Source organism: Platalea leucorodia (genome assembly GCF_965183815.1).
Source record: "Platalea leucorodia genome assembly, chromosome: 6".
NCBI lineage: Eukaryota > Metazoa > Chordata > Aves > Pelecaniformes > Threskiornithidae > Platalea > Platalea leucorodia.
Genome location: NC_138828.1, coordinates 36,369,665 through 36,395,214, shown reverse-complemented (window position 1 = coordinate 36,395,214; position 25,550 = coordinate 36,369,665). Strand labels below are relative to the sequence as shown.

General features: G+C 42.8%; 1 protein-coding gene across 1 annotated transcript in view; it reads right to left on the bottom strand.

Moving 5' to 3' along the window:
* FAM13A (family with sequence similarity 13 member A) overlaps nt 1-25,550 on the bottom strand; it is a gene marked incomplete at its 5' end in the record, with an annotated part of 135,047 nt that overhangs the window by 20,887 nt on the left and 88,610 nt on the right. The window contains 6 exons of the mRNA XM_082314773.1: nt 6,202-6,352; nt 11,440-11,482; nt 12,203-12,279; nt 15,203-15,389; nt 18,236-18,415; nt 20,003-20,047. Of these exons, the coding sequence (XP_082170899.1) occupies nt 6,202-6,352; nt 11,440-11,482; nt 12,203-12,279; nt 15,203-15,389; nt 18,236-18,415; nt 20,003-20,047 (683 nt within the window). The remainder of the gene's footprint in view (nt 1-6,201; nt 6,353-11,439; nt 11,483-12,202; nt 12,280-15,202; nt 15,390-18,235; nt 18,416-20,002; nt 20,048-25,550) is intronic.

Sequence of the window (25,550 nt, the reverse complement as noted above, 5' to 3'; positions counted from 1 at the left end):
AAACTGCGACACTTTGGTGTCGCACACTTCCCTGAATCTCTCATGATTTCAGGAAGGTCCTCAACACGATCTCTTGTAGCAAAATAAAGGCTAATAACGCAAAATGAACAAATTTGATACATTTGACTAGCAGGAATGAGGTTAAGTGATGCACACAATTCTTCCAGGCATCTCTCGCTTCCAATTTTTGGAATACACTCTCACCCCCAAACAGAATATCCTCTTGGAAATTGTTAAATCACGCCTCCACGGGATTTACACAGATGGAATAAGCTTAGAAGAAATCAGAAGCATATTTAGCAGTAACCAAATTAAGCTCCTACTACACCAGCTAACAAAGCCATTATTAATCATGCATGATGCATGTGACTTTGTCCCAAGGTGGATTTATACACCAGATAGCACGCGACATTCAGGGAATTGCAATGTCTCAAAGAGACTCTGATCAAACTCCAAAGGACACCACAGCACTTTATGCGAGCTAGCGGAGACCGAGGTATGTGTACTTTCTATTTTGTTGATTTCAAAATACTGCCCAAAACCAGAAACTCATGTTCCAAAGGAGAAAGTGGTAAAAAGGAGAAGAGAAAAAAGTCCTAGAAGGAAAAACCAAATTTAAGACTTGACAGAGGAAATGGCTGCTACAGAAAATCAGCTCTTTTTAACCCTCGCTCCTGGAAGGCCTGACTCTACTGGTAACTTGTTTCCCTTGCTGACTGTAAGTATTTAAAAGAAAAAAATCTCATCTGGACACAAAATGGCTAACAGCCTTCCCCCCCCCCCCCCCCCCCCCCCAAGTAACACAGTAATTAATTAAAGAATATATTTAGGTATGTAGAATTATGGATTTTATCTACATCAGATCATGAAGTGGACCAGAGCTGTAGTCCAATTGCCTTCTCTCTCATACTGGCCAGCTGCCAGGCACTTCAGCTGGAAGCACTGGAATTGCTGGATTGCACAAATACACAGGAACCTGCTAAGGGTAAGCTGCCACTTTTTCTGACAGTGCACAATCAATCAAGTTCCTGCTTAACAGAATGCATAATATCTTTTATTATTAATTTATCCAAGATAGCTATCAAGTGTTGAGCCTTTCTGAATTCTGCTAAATTCCTGGACTTAATGGTTGAGGTTCGAAATCTTGAAATATTGAAATATCAGGATTAATGTTGTCACCCTTTCCCCTTTCTGCTAATTGAAGAAGAAAATCTCAGTAAAGAATACAAATGTTTTACCTTTTCTTTGCCACTGACTTGACAGAGCAGTTACCCTTACTCATCTTCTGTCTTGAATAGATCTCTCCTGCTCAGAGAAAACTCTCAGTTTTCTACTCATCTCCACATTCTTTCAACGTGCTATTTTTTCCCCTATTTTCCATAATGACAAGCTCCCATGAAAAAAAGATATTTGGGAATATTTAACCACCATGGCTGTACTAGTACAGAGAAAGGGTGAAAAAGTTTTCTATTTCTTGGTCAGACTCTCAATGCATTTCTTTTAGGTACACCTTTTCTAAGTTGGCGCAGATGAAGTGAAATATGCTGGTATTGAGTCTGCAGTCCTTCAGAAGTAAAAAAATCTCTCCAAAAAATCTCTCAAAATCCCACAACCAGCTAATCTTTCAACAAAGCTGTCAGCCATCTGCCAGGTGTTGCTCTGCAGAACTCTGTAGGCACACATACGCCTACGGCAATACAACCTCTCTGCCAACCTGCTGCATAAAGGGCAGGAGATATTAATAAACCTCTGTCACGCGAGAAGGAAGAAAGATTAATTGTATCAAACCGGTGTACTATTGGTGAGCTCCAAGCCGCCTTGCTGACAAAAACTGACTTTTTTTTATCATTACATTATGTATTTGCCACAGGGTTACTGGGGGCTGCAGGGCCACCAGAGGGGTGCCCACACACACGTCCCACCTGAGGTGCAGCTGGCAAAATGCCCCAGGCATCTCCTCCTTCCCTCTCTGCAGCCACACAGCTGATACATGCTGCTAACACTGCTTTTACACACACCCATCTGACAAACAAAGGAGGCCAAATCTTAGCTGCTGTAAACGGAAGCAGGTCTGGAGGGATTAAAAAGACTAAACTAATTACAACACCTGAGGTCCTAGCATCAGATCCCGCTTGAAAGACCCCAGAAAGACCTCTCATAATGAAGTGAATGAAGCAATTTAAAACCCCATAACATTCACTAGCTCAGTAACAACCTATTTTATTCATCTTATAAATAACTGTTGGAAAATATCCTTGTTTGAATACATCAGGAGGTATTCTTCCTACGTAGATCAAAAAGAATGGCCCAAATAAAGCACTACCATGCTTTTTCAGTTAGTGAGATGACACATCTCTCAGCTAGCAAGCCAAGTTTGCATTTTGTTTATAACATAACGTCATAATAAACAATGAAAAAATACATTTTTAAAATACTGATGCTATAAAATAAAATCAGTAAACAATGCAATTATTCTTTTCTACACATAGTAATAAAAATGCAGCGTGCTTCATCACCTTTTGATTTCTTATGCTGAAGAGCGTTACATACAAATACACCGACTTATCTAAGTCCACAGTGTTGAAAAAAGGAAATCTAAATCCAGCTTCCCGGTTGCTATACTCTTTGGATTTTTTTGCATTACTCTTTTTTTTTTTTTTTTTTTTTTTAATGGGAAAGTATCAATTAAGTCAGTGCCAAAAGCATTTGTATAACAGCTTCACCCTCAGGGTCTCAGTGCTGTAATACTTGAGTTCTCAATGCTGAGAAATCAAATTGTGTTTTAAACTTCTGCTTTTATTCTTTCCTTTTTAAGCTTGAAAGTTTGCAGAAAAATGTCCGCTGATTGTTTCATAAGTGCTTGTTACTGCAAACTCTGCTTGAAATCTCATCTACAGAACTTTTTTTTTAAAACATTGGTAATCAGGCGACATAGGCAGCAATCACACGCGTCGTATCCATTTACTGAACTGCCTGTTCAGCTCCGAGCTGCTGACAGGGCCAGACGCTTTTACGGAGAGCAACATACTTCCAGATTTTTCTTCAGGGCAGGATAGCAAGTTCTGGGCTTAAATTAGAAACATTTGGTGAGAAATCTGCACAATAGTGCTGGACGGTGAGAGAACATTCTGTCCTCCTCACTCACAGCACTCGATCCAAACGTAATCCACAACAATTAAAAAGCTTTGCTATGGAAGTAGCTCTGGAAACGCTTGCTTGCAAGCCGTCTCAGCTGGCACCGACTGACTGGCTTAGCAGGCCAGCCTAGCAGTCAGACATCCCAGCTCCCAGAGACAGCTCGGTCCACATCCAGCCTGAGAATAAAACTATCTGATTTGCATCCACCAAATGCACACTAGTAAAATACTTCTCTCGGACCATGGGAAATGCACCTAGGCTAAGTGTTCAGCATTTGAATTTGGCCGGAGCACTGCTCACACCCTGTATACTACACCAATAGCCTGATGATCACTACACATATGCCCCTTTACGTAGCAGGCAAGGCGGATGCAGAAAGCAAGCACGTGGCAGAATGGGAGCCTATGTACTGGAGGAGCTGGGAAGCAAATTTCTCTTTCCGCTCAGCTTTAAGTAAAGGGAACATAGCCCAGAGAAGCGCAGCAAATCTCTCCTCTTGCGTACAGATTTCACTATGCGGTGAACCTCAAAAAAAACCCAAACCCAAACCTGGTAAAAATTACTTCCAGCATAACATAAAAGACAGTGGACCCTGCCAGCTCACCTGGCAGCAGTTATCACAGTTCTGTGCCCCTGAATGAGGGTTTTTAAGGCAGCTCTGGTCTTAACATGATGGAGAGTCTGCCTGCGTGACAAATAAAAGCTAGTCAATGGACAAGGCTGTCTCGCATAATCTTGTGCCCATTCTTCAAAGCCCTTTCCTAACATTTGACTGGAGGCAGTGACAGCTACAGCTGAAGGCAACCCCTCAACCTGTAATTGTTCTCACAAGCAAAGGCCCAGCAGTTGCCCTGGTCACTAGATGCTTTGTATCTCCTGCAGTATGGTACAGAGGACCCTGCCCCCAAAAGTCAGCTCAGCTATGTCCTGGAGGAATGGGTAATTTCCTGAGAGATGCACCTACCAAATTTGCTAGAGCAAAGCAAGCAGTAACTCAGTGTTACTGCATTTGGAGGCACAGTCCTTTCCCTCTTCCCTGGGGATGTAACCAGAGCCTGCGGCACAGATCATGAAGAGACGTGTGAAGGTTTGAGTGACACAGGCTGGCAGGGGAAGGGAGGCTGCCATGGCTGCTAGAGCCGTGGCTGAGTGGTACAACACCGCCTTGCAAAGCCAGTCTCAACGACAGACTCTGCCGTTAGTTGCAGAAGCAGCCTAAGAGCTGACGTTAACATCTTCCCCTTCCTGGTTACTGCGAGCTTGATTTCACATCCACAGCTAAGAAAGACTCAAGTCTTTCCTTGCTGAGACACAGAAGGCACCATTTTGCTGCTCTTTCATCTCTGCCAACAAAATGGTGATTCTGGAAGGCGAGTATTTTAGATGACATCTCTCTCACCCCAGACAGCTGATGCTTTTGCAACTGCCCACCTCCTCCTCTTGTGAAATACATGTGAACAGAGCAGAGGAAGGAAGAATCACAGAGAAGCACTCTTCAAGCACAGTCACACGTGCTCATAATCCTGTTTCATATTTGCAGGGGAAGAAAGCTAGAATCCAAACATAAGGGCATGCCTACAAAGAGGGAGTTGTACCAAAGGTGCAACTTATTTCATACGATGGGAAAGCCTCTAGCAGACAGAAAGGAGCTGTGTTCTCACCTTCATGCATTCATATGACTCCCATTAGTAACCCAGGAATTAAAAAAAAAAAAAAAAAAAAAGAAAGAAAAGAGTCATTTCCAGAGGTTCACATGATGGCGGAAGCCACACATCACCTCTGAGAGCACAGACCTGCTCACCCTGGCTCGAGACCCTGCAGGGCAGTGCTAATTAGCATCTCAGCAAACACATAAGGCGGCCAAGGCCTCCTGAGAGCCCTTCCATGGCGCTTTGATCAGCCATGCTCCATGCATGGTGATAGCGTCCAGGGAATCCCCGCCCAGCAAGCAAGTGGAGAAATTCTCTCCTGTCCATGGTGACTAGCTGCCTGGCTGAATCAAAGGCAGCCACGGCTGCGGGTTTTCTTTACTCATGCTCGAAGTTTCATAACTACTCCCCTCCTAGGGGGAAAGGCAAAATATACTAGGTCACGTATACTGTGGAAGCAGGAGCAGAGAACTTAACTTCTCAGTGTTCCTCAGAGATTGTTTTTTTTAGAGCAAAAAATTAGTTACATATTTTCCCTCTCTTGCTTTATTAAAATACCATACTTGCATTTTCCTGTTTCTTCCCTGTCAAAGCCCCTCTTGCACTCCTAAAGCACAAACTAACAGAAGAATTCTTGCTTTTACACAGAGACATACTGAGTAATTGGAAAAGGGTTTGATCCCAGGGGTGCTGGACACCTTCAATTCATCTCAGTTTCAAATGAAATTGACGTTCGTGGCATCCACAGAGTTCCCCCAGATTTCCCACTCTTAAGCAAGTCAGAGCAAACAGCCAACCAAGCATGCACGCTCGAGATGAGAGCTAAGAAACAGCATTAAAATAATTTAAACCACATGCAATTTAACATTGCCGTTTGAGCTGGTGGATCAGAATTTTTTCACAGCATACATAAAAATAGAGTTGTTTGTAAGAGCCATCAAAAGACAAAGTAGCAGATAGACAGCCTTTTTTCCAGCTGTGCTTTTCAGATCCAAATCATTATTGCCAAATAGTGATTGAAGTGGAAGAAAAGGGCAAAAGAAGGAAGTTCCTTTTAGACTGTGAAATACGCAGTTTCTTTGAAGTGTAGGGCAGTCTAGCTTAATACTCGAGTGACCAGCCACCAAGAAATAATTTATCCTGAAACACTCAGAGACTTAACAGTACTAAACAGCACATGAAAGTAACTTCAAGAACAAAAGAATTAATTTTCTTCCTTTAAGTGACAATTAGAATTGGCACCCATCCTGTATTTTCCTTCCAGTTTCTCCAAACTTTCAGTTCCACATTCAGGACAAAACTGCTTTCCTGGTGTTTTTGGCAAGGGAACACGATCACATAAAGATACACCCAGCCCACTCAGGTTTCCCTCTCTCTCGTTTCACTCATACAACCAGCCATCACACAATCCTACCTTCCCAGTTGTTGTCATCACACAGCGCTGTCAAATCCAGCCGAGGCACTTCTGACACAAAGCTGTTTTCCTGATCATCAGCATCTTGATTCCTTTGCAACTTGTTTTCAGGAATGCCTGGATGCTCTTGAATCTTCATACTTGAAGTCAGCTATATTCCCATACACCCACAGAAATGAGAGAGGGAGAAAGAAAAAAAAAAAGAGTTTCAGGAGGCAGAGGAGGAAAAAAATCCCCTGCAGTCACAGCAGCAGTAAGCTCATGCCTTTAGCTAAAAAGATCCAAACATACAGACCCTGACGTTTCCCGCTCCAAATCCAAATCCCCTGCTCGGTGACCCTTACGTACTAATTGCTCACTCACACCGGTAAAAACATCCGTCCATCTGCCTTCCTTGAATTTTTCCTTCTTTAGGAAGCCACTGCAAGGTCCCGAGACCGCCTGCCCTGACAACTGCGTGCAGCTGAAAAAGCCTCCAGTAATCGATTGGTATGAAAAGGGAGGGAGGAAGGCAGGGAGAAAGGCAGGGAGAGGGGGCGGCTACGTACACTTCCTACAGGAGTGCAACTCCTTGGAACAACAACAAAAACGCTGCTGCCGTTGTAAGGCTGTAGCAATATGGTGTCTTCTAAAAAGCAGGCACCGGAGCTCCTGAGGTAGCAGCCGCAGACAGCAAGCGGTGCAGGCTGCGTACATGAATGCTCTCATGCAGGCTGCGCTGGCTCAGATCAATTACTGCCAGCTAAGCTGTGCTGGCTGCACATTCCCCGATTTCCTGTGGTTGTTTTCTAGCTGGGTGTGGGGAGAGCAGAACTATTTATGGAGGAGCTCTGGGTATTAAAGCAGCGTTGCGCAAATCCAAATGGCAGTGGGGTTTGGCATCTCAGCTGGAAGCAGTGTGGACTCTGGGAAAAAGCCAAAAAATTCACACAAGCATCCAATGACTTAGGGAAAAAAAAAAAAGGCCAAATGCTGTCAAGTAAATGATTCATCATTTAGCACTACCTAGAAGCAGCTGCTGTTTGTCTCACCACTATTCATCCCTGCACATACCACACGTCCTGTGCATTTATGCAGAAATCACTGCCATTCCCACAATCCAGATACACAGTGCGCGTGTCTGTAACAGTGCTTGATGACACGAGCAGTTTTGTCACTCTGAAATAAATTAGCTGTAATGCCTCACAGAGGGCAGCAGGGAAAAGGAAGCGTAAAGCACGTACATAAACATGTAGTGTGATATGTATAAACCCACCACCAAACACACAGCTATCCAAATAGACAGCATTACATTACTACATAAACTATTTGATCTTGGTAAGAACAGCTTAGGCATAATTCTCTCAAATATAGTCTAGCAGGTACTCAACAAGCAGATTTTCCCCCTACAGGTATTTTGATAATCTAGTTAGCAATCTGCGTATGCTGATGTGTGAAGAAAACAGGCCTAAAGAAAATACCCGGTACATTTGGACGTATTTTACTTGTGAATCCAGCAGCATGGCCAAACTGTACTAAATCAATATCCTTAGTACATGACACTAAGGCACGCTTAGTTTTTTTCATCTGCATAATGATGTGAGTTTTTTTTCCCCTTTGAGCGAAGAAAACCAAGTAAGCTTCATCATGTAGAGAAGGAAAAAAACCTGCTCAGCAGACAAATCATATGAATAAATGTTTTGATCTGGATTCAATCCCATCAATCCCTGCAACTAGACAGGGTGCTAGATAATCTCACCTAGGCTCCCCTTCCCACGAAAGGTTGGACCAGGTGATCTTTCGAGGTCCCTTTCAACTTGGGCTGCCCTACGGTTCTAAAAACCTGGGTGGTGAAGACGCTCGTATTTGTAAATAGTGTTCTGCACTGTATTTGTATAAGATTTGTATTTCCTTTTCGTTTCAATAAATGGCCTTGTTGAAACATTATAACAAAAGGAAACACTAGATGACAGTTTGCCAAGGACTAATAACTCATACAGCTTGACACTAAATCTGATTACAAACGTGTTTATTGTGAGAGCTGTACATGGAAAAATGCTAATTCACCATTCGATATCTTTTAAGCTGCTTCCAGGTTGGGAGGACTTAAATATTTCTTTAGGGTCCAGTGACAAGTTTCTTGCCAGGATCTAAATAGTCAGTGTACATTACAAACAGAAAGACTGGTCAGTGGCCAGAAACAGGCAGTCTTCTACATTTACTAAAGAACAAACTGTACCAGTTGATAAACTGCGTGTAAATTGCCAGCACAGTATTTTAAGGCTGAAAGAAATAAAGCACTAAGTTTCAAAATAGGTGCTATTTGTAATAACATCAAGAAGTGTGAAGAGAGGAACTTACCTAGATTTTAACAATTTCAAAGGGAGCAACCTGAAAATACCATCTCATCACCACCACTGATACTAATTACAGAGTTAAATGTCTTTCTGTGAAGAGTGTACAATCTCCTGACTTATTAAGACTCTTAAAAGATAACTGTAGCAGATATAAGAGCGCTTCCCAGATGGGTAAACATTTTCATTACAGATATATTAGAAAGATCATATCAATATCTTCTTCCTTCTAAAGTCACTTCAGTTGTTGGAAATATTTAAAAGCTGTTTTAAAACAGGCCTGTGCTGTGCCTGCAGCCAGTTACTCTCCTTTCCTTGCTCACTGATGTAGCCTCTAATACAATGAATAAATCATTAGGTGTTCTGAAGAACAATGGTGGTACAAACCCAGGAGACTCCAGAAAGCAGATGTTTAACCTTCTTTGCATTAATGCTCCAAACCTATAGAGTGGTAGATAATTCAGTATTCCCAGCACTTACTTTCCTATTTGATTTCCTGATGCCACCAATTGCCAACCTCCAGGACAAAAATGAAGTAAAGGAGAACTACTGTGCTTTAGGTATGGATATGCCATGATTTCTTACAAACCAAAAGGGCAGCAAGTTCATGATCTCAGTAGCAGTTGGCAGTCACAGTGCACTGCGGATATTACATAAATGACCACAAAAAAAAAATATCTTCAAACCAGGCACTTGAGTTCTGCTTTTTAGAAGCTGCTTCTGCGGTCATGCTTTGCAGGTACCAGTAACTACAGATCTACGTAACTTGCGGTAAGTCAGCTGCTTTCATTCTCCCTGCTCCAAAGGAGATTCAGCATAAAGAATATCTCAAGCAGCTAGAAATAAATGGCAACAGAAAGATCTTTGAATTCTGATCAGGAAGTTGTATTCTGTTCGATTACATGGGGATTCAAATCAGCTTTATTTAAAAGGCTTGCTTCCCCTGCATCTGATCACCCACTACAACCACAAGCAGGCAGCATCCTTAAGCACCTCTGGGTAACAAAACCTGATGCAAGAACGCAGCCATTCTGTTGCCTGACTCCTGAGCCATGCCAATCCCCCTCTACCCGTGTTGCCATCTTGGTGTGGATCTTAAACACCCCTTCCTTATCAAAACCTGGGTACTAGAAACCTGTGTTTTTCAAATCACAGTCTACATCCTGGAGCTTAGCTACTTCCAAGGGCAGATTATGAAGGCTACAAAAGCACTGAAAATGCATTTGGGACACGTGTTTCAAGGTACTTTTACTGCCTCATGGAGACCCAAGTCTGCACAACTGGTAGCGATGGCAAATTCCAAATGCCTTTCCTAACATCTTCAGAGTGGAGACAGGGTGAGAAAGAGAAAAGAGTAAGAAAGTCCCTGTCCGTTCCCCATCCTGAATGAGTTGTTTTTTTACAAAAGGTATGTCTTTAAGCTGCCCTAAGCAAAAGGCTTATAAGGGACAAGGAATGTAAAACTACCCTGCAGGAATGTAACATTTTCTTGACCTTGTAATTCCTATATAATACAGTCTCTAGGTTAAGGCTATGTCTTCTCCTGCAGTTAACATTCTAAATTTTAAAACTCTTCCTAAGGAGAAGTTTATTTTAAGATTACGATTTCATATTCAAATATACCTCCCCCAGACTAATTGAAAAGCTTAATGGGAGTATTGTGTGGCATGGCAGTGACAGCACCTTCTCTACATGCCAGCCGGTACGTGAGGAACAAGGTATTGCAAAATCCATGCTCCAGAAAACACAACAGCTCATGAGCAAGTGCAGGATCATTGGGGATTACTGACTCTCTGGGAGCAAAGTAGGAGATCCATCTAGGCTCAGTCAGAGCAGTGACCAAAGGCAGCACTGAACACCCCTTGCAGGTTACATGTTTCAGTGTCCCATGAACTTCTCCAGCTACAACACAGCTGGTGAGAGCCCAGCTGTTGGCAAGTAATCCCTTTTACCTTTCCTGCTAGATGGAAATAATACCTACCAGAAATGAAGTCTTTCAAAGGCAATAAACGCATAGTGGCTTTTATTTTTAAAAACACACAAAAGCAGGCTAGTTTAAAAATACTGTCAGCCCTCAGTTAACTCCAGATGGCCAGAGAAACCAGCCATTGTCCACAGCTGTTTTACTGTGCTCCTCTAAAATGGGTGCACAACTGAGGGAGAGGCACCTCACATAACTCTCCTTAGTATTTTAAATGCTTGGCTGTCTAGAGGTGTTTCAAGCAAACCCAAATGAACCAGTGACTGCAAAGGTGTTCACCTAACCCAACCCCAAACTTTGCTTTGCTGAACAATTAGATGAAAAACACCATAAAGCGAATGAAGGAGGTGGGTGTTGAGCAGAAATGGAAAATTGGGAAAAAACCTGTTGCTATCAATGTCACATCTCACCTCCTGACACCCATCCCAGTCACCAACCCTTAGAGAGAAGCAAGAGATGATCCAGTTTTCTAAGACAAATGGATCACAGACACCTATGTTCAAAGGCAACAGGCCGCATTGGGAAATCATAAATAAAAGACCAAATGATTTTAGAGAAATCAAGAGAGACAAGCTCATCTTACTACCCTGGGAGATAACCAGTCACACACCCTGTTTGCAATGATTAACAAGGGAACTTGGCGTCACTTAAACCAAAGTGCTGACTTCAGTGACGCTTCCCTTTTTGGCAAGGAGGGACTGAAGGGACTGAAGCAGATGCTTTCAGCCTCTTAAGTGGCTGAGAGGCTACCTAAATTATGTTAAAAAAAAGCAGAGGGAAGGGAAAGAAAAAGCAAGCGCTAACTCAATTTCTCTGGGAGAAACAAAATTTCACAGAACTATATGCCTAACTACTTGTTTCTACTCAATAAAAAGCCCATTTAGAGACCACAAAACTGAAACACAAAAAGCAAAAAATACCAACCTGAGAGTGCCTGAAAAAAACCTCATCGTTTTCACTTTCTTTGCTACAAAAAACAAAAACAAACCAACATATTACAAATACAAAACCAGACTTGTCTTGTAACAAAAACAAGCAGGACTTCTGCACACACAGGTTTTTAGATTCTTGCTACTGCTGCACACTTACTGATTCATTCAGTAAATGAAGGGACACTCTGGGCTGCAGCACTTCAGGCTGCTAAACTATGTATTTTTGCTTCCTCTCAGGAGCTATTTGTGAAAAATATAATGCCATTTAATTCCAGCGCCTTTAATCCAAACCAGTACAACTCTCCCAACAAACATAACAGTGGAAAGAAATTGTCATCTTAGGCAAGCAGAGTGGGGCTGTACAGCTCTTGCAGAAGAGCAAGGCACAAAGAAAAGGGCTGTATTCCCAACCCAGAGGCCACGTGAAACAGGCCCTGCAGTCCCCTGTGTGGAGCGTGCTCGTTCAGGTGCTTCACAGCTGACTTCTTTTCAAGTCTGCACCATCAGCATCTCCAGTGCCATTCCTAACAGGCTGGGAGAAGAGTCTTGGTGGCGTATGCTGCTGGGCAGAGCCCATACAACATACGTGGTGTCTCCATACAGTTCTACTTTGAAGCTAACACAGTGGGTAATGCTGTTCTGCAGCATAAGTAAATGTCACCCTCATAGTCCGTGGTGGAAGATCTCTTAGGCTGTACTACAACTACAGGGAAAGTAAAACATACATATATTAAAAAAAAAAAAAAAAAAATCACCTTTCTTCAGATAAAATTTCCATGTCATCAGGTCCTGTTCTGTCTATAGGCCTGGATGAGCTAAAGCTTTCCATACTCTGTAATACAGTAAATGTTAAAGCAGTAAGATTCAGAAGAGAAACAGATTCAAGCTGCAGGCCATTAAACAGATCAAATATAGAAATATCCAACAGGACTTCTAGAAACAAGACAACAATCAGACTACTGCCTGCTGCACATTTATAACAAAACAAAATCCACACTTTATTGCCCAAAGAAACCCCAGCTGCTCACTGCTTCGTCTCTTTCATCAGACAACCTCAAAACGTCTAACAAAATAACGCTGCATGATACCCCGTCAGTTCCCATTTTACAGACTGACAGACAGGCTGAGCTTGAGAGCAATTCTGTGGCGTGCATAAGTCCTGTAAGAGCAGGTAGCAAAATCCGCAACACCTTCCCAGCAGGACTCCTTAGGCTCATCTTTGAAAATACTCTCCTTCTCAGCCAAACCCTTCCCTAGTTTCTTCTTAAATGGGCAGAGGAATGCAAAGAGACTGCCATATGGACACACGTAAGGTTAAGTTGTGCTAATACGAATGCAGGGCAAGAAATTCAACTGGTTACGACAACTTGTTCTGAAATTTGTCTTGGCTACCATTAGGAACCTTAACGCTGTTGTCCTCTAAGAGCTTGAGAAAGTAATGTGAAGACAAGCCACATTGTCACTTTGGACATATGTCCAGGAGGTCTTCTACTCTGTCTTTTGGGCAAGTCCCTCTTAAATAGAAGAAAGTCAGTCAGTAGAATGGAGCATGGTTCCTGCCCTGGCCCCGGGAACTGTGCGCACAGACCTCCTGGGGCAGTCACAGCCCTCCCTTACCTGCTACACCTCCGGCCCCATAAGGCGACACAGCTCAGTCATCCAGCCTTGCTTAATGGGATTCCTCAAGTCCTACTGGTACCTGGCTACTGTGTCTCTGAAATGCAGTTACAAGCTTTTAATGCTTTGTGGTTGGTTTGCTCAGGAGAGTAAGTGGAACTGACAGTTTTTCCACCGCTGACTTACGCTTTTGAGTCAGATGCAATTAGACAGCTAAGAGGAAAGCTTCCACACACTGTCCTACATACTCTTTCAGGCTTTGAAAAGCAGGAAGGCTCAGAAAACGGTGGCTAAGAAGGTACAACATCACCAACTTGTTTACATGACGAAGACCTATTAGTAAATGCTAAGGTGCAGGTTATGTCCTTTGATACTCCAAGTAGGCAGTTTAATTTGGGTTATTATTTGAAGCGTAAAGATGTAGCCAAAAGAGAGTTAAACCACCACACATCCTGCTGGCAGTCTCTGAAAGGCAAGTGTGAAATAATCGCACTCATGAAAACTTAAAAAGCAGCCTTTGCTCTTCAAAAAGAGTAGCACTGTGGTCTCTGCAAGCTGTTCCGTAACAATACTCCCAGTTGACAAACCCACTGCGACACTTCCTCTAGCAACGCAGGCAACAACCACACTGATGGTCATCTTGGTCAAAGTGCTTTTTGTGCAAGGTTAGTCCATGTTATGTTCCTTTCAGCCTTTGCCCCTCAAGAGATCCAAAAATGAGGGGCAGGGCGAAGGCCAGTGGACACAGGTAAGCTTGAGGACACTTCTTCTGGGCATGTTTTAAGACTTCATGAATGTTTTTCAGGTCCACAGTAAAATTGGACACTTCTGTTAGTCTTTCCCAAATCCTGAGTCAAATTCTCATTTAAACTGCTTTACACAGGTGCAGAGAAGAGGTGCAGAAAAGAGTGTAAACACTTGACCTTTGACTATCTTAAAAGTCCATTGCTACAAGCAAAGACACAAAGTGAGTGTGTCTGTCTCACTGTGCTCTTTCATGAAGTATCACATGAGTAGGTTACTGATATTGAGCACTAAATCTAAGCACAGCCTACAATTTTTGGCATCTTGCCTTCTTTTTATCACAAAGAGAAGCCAAATCTGCTGCTCTCTACAATCTCTGCATAGGGTAAGAGCAACAGATCATTGCAATTTTGACACCTAAACAAAACGAGTCCCAGCACAATGTCACATTAGGAAGGAACTCACTCACAGCAGGCTCTAAAACTAATCAAGTACATCTGAAGGAAATGCCCTACAGCTCAGATGGACAGTCTTTTCACACAGCTTTCACTGTTACTAGCAACCACGTAACGCGTGCCTGGTGCCAGGCACTGGGATGCATTAGCACTTCTGCCACTCTAAGCAGACCCTGTGTTGAAGCACAGTACAGCTTCTCAACTGCTGACACTATAATCAGCGTCTGGTTTGGTTACGAGGGAAAGAGGGTGCATCAGTTTTATTCTACAACTTGTAAAAGCTGGCAAACTGTCTTCTGCTGTGAAGGTCACACAAGAATATGCTGGGCAAATTCTACAGTATTCCAGATTTTTAGGACATTATATCAGTGTCATTTACCTCCTCAGTAAAGCGTAGCTAGAGGGATCATCTTTTGGACCAACACACTCCAAAGTGTTTTGCAAATCGCAAACACCACAGTAACACACAGACTTTAGGGAAAAGGCATAAAACACCTTTGTCTTCTCATTATCAAGGAGTTACTTGCAATCTATGGTTTCAGAACTTAGCAGGAATATAAAAAGAAACTTGACCTAAACATGTGAACCTACATCTAAGCTTCCAGCCTCCCTGCAAGACTTTTGAAAGACTGGGAAAAAGACTTACTTCCTTTTTCCAAAATGCTTTGCTGAATTCAGAAGAAAAAAGCAAAAAGTCGTGGAAAGAGAAAATGACTATAGATGGAATAAGAGAATCACAGCAGAAATACGGCTTCTCAGTTGCCTCATCACAAAGGTTACAAGTACGGGATCCAGTGTTCCCCATAGGCCAAAATAGCCACTTATGCTTGGACTGTAGGCAAAAACAGCAACCCAAAGGAACCAGATGTGCGCTGAAATAAAAAAAGACTTTTTCCCACCCTAGTACTAGGTATCAAATAGTACAGCATGCCAGCTTACCACAGGACTGTCCTGGTTGTCATTAAGCTCTGAAAGCTTGGTGCTGGATTTCTGCCTTTTTGGTTTATTCCTTTCACTAAGATATCCGGAGCTGTTGTCTTGTAATTTTTCTACTTCTTGAGCAGCTATAATACAGTCTTCAAGATTGTTGAATCCAGAGGGGATGTTTTCTTTGTTGACGACTTCCCTAAAAAGAAAAGGGACGTTACAACAAGAGGTTGTTTAAAACACTCTCCCGCTACATTTATGGTAGCAATAGAGAAATGGATCACGCTGACTGGTGCAGTTCCGGCAACATCTTCTACGCCCTATGAAACCAGTATCTCTGGTTCTTCCTACTGCAGCAAACACCACACACTGTGCAATGCTAGATCCCACTGAGGACTGAAAGCCAGGTGTATACACCTCAGGTGAGAAAGCTGTGAGGATCAACGTTTGGGACTTGATTCACTTCCCACTAAAGCCAATGCAGAGAATCCCATTGACTTCACATGGAAGCTGGACTAGTTCCTGGCTGTCTGTGGTATTTTTATAGAGAATACGCCGCATATTTTCCTTTGAGACACGTGCTTTTAATTTAGAAAAGTGATTCACAGCTGCGGTCTAAGGATCTCCTTTGGTGCATGACACCGCATAATCGTCCCTCTTACTCATATTCTCAAATGCAAGAGCAGGACTGTGGTGCTTTAGCCAAACATTTGATTCCTATTTGGGAATTACACAAAACAGAAAAGGGAATGCATCTCTGCAATAGCAACACAGCTTCTAGGACAGAGGACTGTTCTGCTCTGTTGGGAAGTGAACGGGACAGCTAGCTTTAAGTCACCACGTGATGCGCTAGCGGGGACTCTGGGCTAGCAGGGTTCGCGCATGTTTTCCAGAAGCCTGGTGTATGGCTTATCTTCCCTGCACAATTAGCCTGCTGGGTCCTTCAGCATGCAGTCTTCCCTTCATAACCTGTTTATTAGTTCTCCCTCTGTGCAATAATGAAGACGTACATACATAACACGTCACTACGTTATGGGAACAGGAGAAACACAGTGCATCTCATTCTTCACCATCCTACCCTGCGAGAGCCTACAGGCAGGCTGCTTACACTCCACATTGAAACTGGAACGGTTGCTAACTGTTGTATGTGCGGCTGCCTTATACAGTGCTGTATGACTCCAAAGCCTGCTTTCACGAACAGCAGGGGAAGTTACCTAGACTTGCACTGGTGGGACAAGAAACCAGTTACTCTGTAGTATCTGGACTGTGCCAGCATGCCAAAGTATTCAGATCAAAAACAAAACTAGAGAGTTTCAGTGATTATCTAGATCATGAATCTCTAGGTTTTGTTGGTAGAAGAGAGATAAAGAGGTATTACAAATCTATGGTTAAACTTCTAAGATAACACACTTGCCTTTGTGGAAGTTTTTACAACCCCCTGAGCAGACCAGTTACATATACATAGCCTGTAGATCATGTAGTCTGCACATCCAGGGAGTTCACATATGCGTTTTTGTGATAAACACTCTTCCTAGCTGAAGTCCCATCTTGTGACACTACAAATCCTCTTGTGATCCATCACAAGGCAAGGCAATGAAGTCACTGACAATCAAAACAACAACAGAAAGAAGTTTTGAAAGGAATTCCCAGTTTTGGTAATTCACCCAAAGGAGTTCCATCAATCTGACCTAAGGGAACCAGGGAAAACAATTTGAACCCCAGCCAGCATTCAAAACTTCCGATGTGCTTTAAATCCTTGGCTCCAGCTTTACGGGCCGAACCTGAACAACTGTGTCAACCCTGTCTAAAGGCAGCTCTGTAATGCAATGTTGAAAAAAAGCCCTGCAGTACTATATGCTTCCAAACACGTACACTAGCCAGTCTCTGACCTACTTACCTGAGAAGCCTGTCAGCAGGGCTACTGAACAAGAAAAACTACTTCAGAGCTGCTGCCAGACACTTTGGTGACTTGCAAGTGCCTATTTCCCGGTCCATTTTCACAGCATATTTTCCTTCACTATGGAAATGGCTTTTTATTTTGTAACTATGGATTTTTTTACAACAGTTTTGGGAAATAGCATGGCTGCAATATTAACACGAGGTACTGATAGTTATGCACCTGTGTAAAAGTGGCTTTGTATAGGAAGGTGCAGATCCAACAGGATTTGGGGAATTCAGCACCCAGGAAAAAACAAGAGACTAGATGTTTATTTGGGAATCTAACTTGAAATCCTAGCAATCCAATACTACAGTCAAGTATACACATTCTTTACAAGAACTAGTGCTGTGTTAAAGCTACATGTGTAAGCACTGATTAGATCATGGCCTTGCGAAGTCTGTAGTTACAGTTCCTCAAAGATAGCTATGCCTTGGGCAAGTGTTTGTTACGGCTGTGGTGGTAATACATTTGTACCACACAATATCTACCACAAGTAGAGGAGTATCACAGGAAAAATGGGTATTAATTTTAGTCTTTGACAGACATTTAATGAAATTCAGCACTAAATCATGTTTAAACTTTGTATAACAGAGTGGGTAAAAATTCTTAAATTCTGATTAATTGAAAGGAAGATTTTTCTACTTTCAGACAAACTCCCAGGGGTCCTCAATAAACCCAAACACAGGCTGTGCCTCCACATACAAAAGGGGAACCTGATCTCATTTTTTAAGACATTCTGAATTCAGAAAAGCATCTAAACCAAATATTTTTATGTAAAGAAAGTTACAGGCAATAGGGTCAGCTGTTTGGGAATTTCCACTAAAGCAACAAATACTGTAATTAAACAATTCCAAATACTGTAATTAAAAAGTCTACTATACGGCATAAAAAAAAAAAGGATCCTTACCACGCTTTGCCCCGCTCCATGACCTCTAATAAACTCTACCTTTCCCAGCTCTAACTGATGCAATGGAACTCTGCACTTTCAACTCAGGGCAAGGGCCAGTGCATTTCATAACAGAACTAAGCATTGCCTTGATAAGAGGACACGACTAGGGTACACTTAATCAAATATACTTTCCAAAACAAAGAAATCAGTCTCGTACATGTCTCTGTTTCTCCAGGCTTCCTCCTGCTCTTTGTGGTGTCGCCTCCTCTGCCTGGCAGACACATTAGAAGAGGCTGAAGATGTTCCCGATTCAGAGTCCTCTGAACTCTGGCCGCCTGAGCCATGAACATCAAAGAGATGCTGCTCCACGGCTGAGCGGATTGTCTTCTCTAAATACCTGTCAAGCCGAAAAATAAGGTCAATTGAGCTCAAAGACTTTGTGGAGCTCCCTCTCTGCAACAATAAATAAAGCAAGGGTATCCGAGGGTTATGTTTTATTATGATGGCTAGGGCTGTGACATCTGCAAAGAGCTAAGCCAAAATCTTCAGATACCCTGATGTTCAGGTCCCTCAGAAGAGCCGAGCCTTCCTAATTCATCTTGCTCTTTTTTATTTCTAGGGATGTTTGAACCTTCTGTAAAACAGCTAATTTTACTTACTGCAACTATAGACGTGGGTGCCTAACTTTCATCCTCCGCTTCAACAGTCCTTGGCCCTGACAAAATTGTATTTGAGACCCAGCCATGTTGACACCGGGTCAAGCCTCCTGTGCAATCTGAGCTCAGCAAGGCAATGGATCATCTGCAAGAAGGTGATTCACTGCTGTCTCACAGGGGAATGAGAACACGCACACAGTACCTCACTACAAACTCCTCACATGCTTATCTCGGTGACCAAGCATGGATTTGATTCTGAGTTCATGCTGTTTTCGCACTGTTCTTGTGCCATGAATGCACCCACAGCCACCCCTGACTTACTCTGGTGTGAGATCACCATCACGCCCACTGGCAGTAAGAGGGCTTCCACACAAGCTACAGCAAGGGAGCCCCTGCAGTTGCATCAATTAAAGATGTGAGACTATTTGAACTTTCAACACAATCAAATCTCCTTCATTTTGGTACTGACATTTTCTTGTAATATTTCCTTCCTTCCTTAATCAGAGGAAGCTTTTATGGGCAAAATAAATTCCCCCCCCCCCCCGATCATTTGGAAACACATCTTTGTACATCTCTGCCCCATCCCTGTTTCTTGCAATGCTTTAAGTAGTCTGCTGAAGAATGAGTCTTCCAAACACACCTGTCCAAAGTCCATATATAGCTTCTAGTGCCTTTTCCCTAAGTAAAAAGGTTATTTGCAGGATTTGCTAGTTAATTTTCAACTGAGTAGCTATGAGTATGGGAACCTGTACCTGGACTGACTTCTCCAGAGAATTTACAAAAGTTGTTGCTAAGTTGCTACAGCTGTAAGCCTGCTGAGACTGGAGTTCCCGAAAAAGTCAAAAGATCTTAGCAACTGCAAAAAACCCACATGGTTTAACTAGGCAAGTATGTCTGTTTCATGTATTGACAAGAATCAGTTCTGCAAACCCATCAGCCATTGGGAATTTCCAGCTCTGGCAAGGGAGCCAACTCATTAGCTCCACTGCTCCCAGTTATGGTAGTGGGGTCAAGCCCTATCCTCTGCTGGGATGCAACAGGGCGCAAACAAGAGCAAGAGGATGATACAGTGCTAATGGCATCTCTAAATATGCAAGTTCTGCCGAATCAAAACATTGCAGGCACAGTGTGAGGAACGAACCAAGGGCCTGAGAATTTTTCAGCAGGAAGTGATTTATTATCATTGCAGATGCTTTGGTTTGGGAAACTGTCTTTTTTTTGTTTGTGTAAGAACAACCCTTAAAGACAAATCAAAGAATAACCAGCAATATTTTAAAAAGCTCCAACATACAAAAAGGTAGCTACAAAATTGTGAAAGAGACACTTACTCTCCTGTAGCGGGAATGTTACTACTGACTTGTGATACATGGGCACTGTGTAAAAGAAAAAAAGAGGAGAATGTTAGATCTAATTATCACAATAAGGTCTTAAAAACCCTTGTTCTTTGCAGCACTAAGATTTAAAGGTCTGAGCTGTCTCAACAACAATTGCATGTGCATGCCACAAGTTTTCCCCTTAAGGAATTTTCACTCCCATGGTGACGTGGCGCATTTTGACAATGCCAATATCCTCAAGAATTAATTTCCCTGTCATTCCCTTGCAGCAGGCCAAGCTCTAACGGAAAGTATTTCAATCTCAGCACGTTGCAGATTTTTTTGCTTTCCTCTGAGCTTTCTGCTGCTGCAGGTTGTTTTAGCCTCATCACAAAAGACCTTGCCTTTTGAGGCCGACTTGAAAATGTATACGCTGTGAAAGGGCACTTAAGAATCTTTAAATATTTACGGAAGACAAAGGCAAAATACAGGCTTTTCACAGTTCTGCTGCTGCTCTCTGATATTCATGCTCTTTGCTTCACATTTTTAAAAACAAAATGCATGCTCTCTTCTTTCCCTTTTACCTCAGTCTGTTTTCAGGCTCAGGAAGAGCTGACGCGACTGTAGGTGTCATTGCTTGCTGTTTAAAGCCCTTCTGAACAAGCTGACGTGCCACCTCGCACAGCTGTCACCGCTTTCCTCCCTCTGCCAAGCTGAGTCCCATCCTGCCCCCTCTTCCCCCACGCTGACTTGGCTCTGCAGGTAAGGTGACACTTTTTTGCCTAAGTTACAGGCCTAGGGGTTTCATTTCGATTTATCCCTGTATCAGCAGAGGAATTAGCAGTACAACTAGCTGATATATCCCAATAAAATGGCACTGCGTGGCCAGGGTACGAGCCAGGCTGGATGCAAGATGTGCCTCCTGCCAAAACAGCCATTCATTGCTTTCAGTCTTTACCAGTTTCTCCCAAACCGTTTCAATGCAGAAGAACCAACGACAGCCGACTTCCCTTCACTAACCACAGGTTTCCTCTCTGCTTCCCTCAAATATTTCGCACTTCACCGTGCAGATCTAGAGCTAGCTAAGAAGCTGCAGCGCTCTCAGATAACCACTCTGTGGCTTTCCTGGGTTTGCGTGTCACTTGTGGCAGAAGGTGGGCAACGGAGGACGAGGAGGGTAAACGAGGGGCCACTACATCCAGTTTAACAAAGCCAACAAAACAGCCTAATGCCTGTGGTGAAGTACAAACCCCACAAACACCCAGCTGCAAATCAGACTCGCAATACGCTTCAGCTTCCTTCGTCTGAGCCAGCGTGTTCACCTTGGTGTGGTTAAAGCAGGGTGCCCTAACCACACGCACATCCCTTCCAGTCCCGGCTTCACTCGGCGCTCATCTCCAGCCCAGGCACAGGTCCCTGGAGCGCTGGCACAGCATGAAAAGAGTCATGGATTTGCCAGCATATCCCACATTACCTGCACAGCACCCGAGCAGCGGGCGAAATCATCGTTCAGATGATTTCATGAACAGAAGACATAAAAACAAGTATTATTGTACTTACTACAGACATGCAATCTGCATATAGGAAAAAAAAAATTTGCAAGATCTCTTCCCACACGTGACATCTTGGCTATTAACTACTGGATGGCTTTGGAATTTGAAGTGCATTTTTCAAGCACCCTACTTGCTCTCCTGTTCACTTACATAAACTATTTGGCCTCTTCCCACCCCAAAACTATTTTTTAAGACCTGGCCTCCCATGGGAGATGGATTAGCAAGTAAGATGCTACTGTGGTAGGCTAAACCACATTATAAGATAAAATTCATGCGCTGGCTACCGTTCCTACATGTGTGGGAGTAAGTTAATTTTGTATCAACTTTCTGCAATATTTACACAAAATCCATACTGAGTGGGGGCGGCTTTCATATCGCACCTTTCTTCTCTGTTTTCATGTCAGGAAAGTGGTAGCGGAGAGGGAGACAGGACTGTCTGGATTCTAGTTTTTTTTAAAACATCCCTAGGATGTAGGTATATCTACCCATCAGACAAGACAGAAGATCTCAAGGAACAGCTCTTCCCTCTACTTCCACCAGGATTAATACTGTGCAAAAACGCAAACTCCTGTTTCACATAAACTTAATGAAAGGCTCATTACTGTATGGGAGTAACACTTCATGCCCTTAACTCTGCGGTGTTCAAGGCCAATAAGTCACAATAAGTCACTATCTGCAAACCACTCGCGTCGTTACTGAAAACACACCAGCTTCTTTACACAAAAAGCAGTAAGAAGAAGAAACAAAAGATAAAGCTGCAAAAATATGTAAGTAAAATGCCAAAAATTTTCATGACATCCCAATACATTCTGTAGTTGTCTAATTCTCAGTTAACTGTGTGATTTACTAACACCAATTCAGTTTTAAGTCCATTAACCTTGCTAATTCACAATGATGCATATCTGCGTAACAATTACTTTGTGGTACTAGAAAAGGCCTACTCAGACAATACAGATTCTGAGAGCCAGTAATATGGTTATTTTCAAACTACTGACAAATAACAAGGAAATATGTATACAGCTACATGCCAGCTGAGTGGATGACTATAAAATGAAGCTCTGACATTCTGATTTTATTATATTACCCTTCTAAACATTGCTTCCTTGTATACTGAATATACCTTTGTTCTTAGCCCTATTATATTTTAATGCTCTTTAATTAGCCCCCTCTCAATAAGATGGAGATTTTAAATCAGAGTTTTTCCAGATATACTAAATTTCTTTTAATTCCACAATTGGTAACTTCCCTTGCTATTTCATTTTGAAGCTTAATTTAAACGCATTGCTAAATGACTTGATTTACTCTGCACCAACCTTTTTTACATCGAGGAAGTTCACATCCAAAACAAATGGTGGAGGGGAGAGAGTTACACAGTGGCTTTAGGATTCGAGCCTGCCCAGGGACAGGGCAGGAGGTGCTCGGGCGCATTAGCAAACTCAGGGAAAGGCACAGCCCTGTAAGGATTTCACAATCCAGAAGAGCAACCAGGCAGGCGGGGTGTATCCTGCGGGGTTTTCCAAACTTCTTGGGTGGCAAAAGCTGCTCTGCCCTTGGATTTATGCTTCACAGAGCAGACGAGGCGAGCCGTGCCCAGAAGAGCCCTCTTGGCATGCCTGCCTGTGCAGGCAGCTGCCTCGGAAGGTCTGCTTTGCTCAGTAAATCAGCCGGACAACGGGAACTCCTGTTCTGCTTTGGTTAATTATTTTCTCTTCATGTCTGCTCCATTCCACTGATATGTACGGTCAATTATCTTCACAGCTAGATTATTAAATTATGCAGCTGCTTCAGAGCACGCTGAGAAATAGCGACTTTCGATAGAAATTAAAGGTTCTCCCCAGGTGACAGAAAGCAGCAGGAGAGTTTCCCAGTGCTGGGGACTTTTACTTTCAGAGAGCCAGCCACAAAACCTGCATCAAGGTACACAGCTCTTTTAAGCGCTATAAACTTTTGAACTGGCTTCTTATGACCCTCACGCTTTTCCTTTTGAGAAGTCTGACCTCTAGCACTTCCCAGTGTTGTCTAACTTGTTTACCGAAGTCGTCTGCTCACTTTCAGAGGTGCCCCAGCAGCTCTGGTAAATGTCTTGCTTCACATGTAAGGTAAACTCGTACTGCATGGCCTCTTCTCCCGTTCCATTTCAACCTCAAGTATGGGAAGGTGGTATTTTCCATCACCTTTAAGGACACTGAATCTCCCCTGCCCCTCGGTTTAAAATATATGCACCAGAGTGAGAATTATCTCATGCAATACCTGCACCCTGTCTGGTCTACACTGGGCGTCTTGTGACAGCAGGCAAATAACTGAGTCGGGTATCAAACCCCCTCTCCTTTTTTTTTTCATTCAAGGCACTATTGAGCAAAATGTATTAGCATCCAGGTATTAAAAAAGCAAAGTAAAAACATCAACCAGAGCAAACTGACTTACTGACATAGTATTTTCCCAGATTGGGTTTTCATTTATGAAGTCAATGAATTAATTCCTGAGCATACTTAATGGCCTAAATCATAAGCTGTACTTGCAATCTGGAACGAAGGCCACTCATTGCTGACATTTATTTACAATCCATCTGCTTTATTCAGGAAGCAAAGCTATTTTTTTTTTCCTGTTTTTTGGGGTTTCTTTAAAAGCCAAGCACAACAGTAAGAAAGCCTCAATAGATGCAAAAACTCTTTATCATTTTGCCATTCCAGCAAAGTAGAGGATGTTCAAACAGCTTTGACATTTCAGATGGGAAATTTCTGAAGTCCTCCCGAATATATTATTCCAACCTCTGACCTATGAAATTCCTTTGTCATAGGTATTTATATAGTCTGAACACTGTTTACTCTCCACAACTGTTGCACACTGCGAGATGGAATACTGCAGACTCACATGGGATCTGTTTTAAGACAACTACTTCATTTGACACACATTCCCCGAAGAGAAGGATTGTGTCTGCATATAAAACATGAAAATAATGAGTTTAAAAATAAAGAGATGTGCTCTTAGTTACCGGGATGTCCCATCACACAGAGGACACACTGCCAATGTTTTCTCAGCACCTTCATGCTTTCACAAGCTCAGATCCAATTATCCTTCCTTTAAATGTGGTACATTATATGTGACACTACCTTCTTACTATGCAGAAAACTAACCCCACTAAAAGGAATTGTCTTGTTTTCTTCAGGATTCCTGCTGGTTTTCACTTGCACCCTTTATGATGGCTGCACACTGACACCTACTGCTTGGAGCAGAGACAACCCTGAAGGGGATTCATACACGCCACCCAATTTATCTCGGTGAATTTGGATGGCTGCATCTGTACAGGTTTCTCTGCAGAGAAGGGAAATACTCCTGTGGGGGCTTCAGACCCGCACTGCTGGACACTGCGAGCAGGGGCACCCAGCAGCCTGCTGTTTATTTTCAGCCACTGCTGATGTGATGCAGGACATTAACGTGCATCGCACAACGTAATCATGATTTGTAGAAGGGCCTAGCACTCCTGTGGGCCTTAGGACCTCTTATGGCATGTCCCACCAAGGAGGAAGCATCCAGTGGGAAGGCAGCCAAGCAAATTTCTGAGCAGGCGTAGAATCTAGAACAAGATTTTTCAGTTTCTTCAGAAAATTGACCTGAGAACAGACAGAGTAAAACATCTTACCCAATATACTACAGGCTAAGAATACTTGACTTGCGTTATATAAAAAGAGTTGTCTCAAATAACAACTGTTAAAAGGAGAAACAGTCAGCTGTACTGAATACTGCCAACAGGATATTAGTACTTGAAGAGAAAAGAAGTACTAAAACAGGCGAAACTGCCCAACGTCTTGCCCTGCACTCACGGGTATCTAACGCAATTTTTGGCATTGCTTGTGATGTCAGCTCTCACCCCAATTTCAGTTTAATGCTCTGCATGTTAAAAAGGAAGCTCCACACTACAAAGCTTTTGTTTTTTTCCCCTGTAATAATCACTCTGGCTTATCTCAGGATGTACTCATCAGGGAACTCCTCTGAAACCATCTACGTGACTA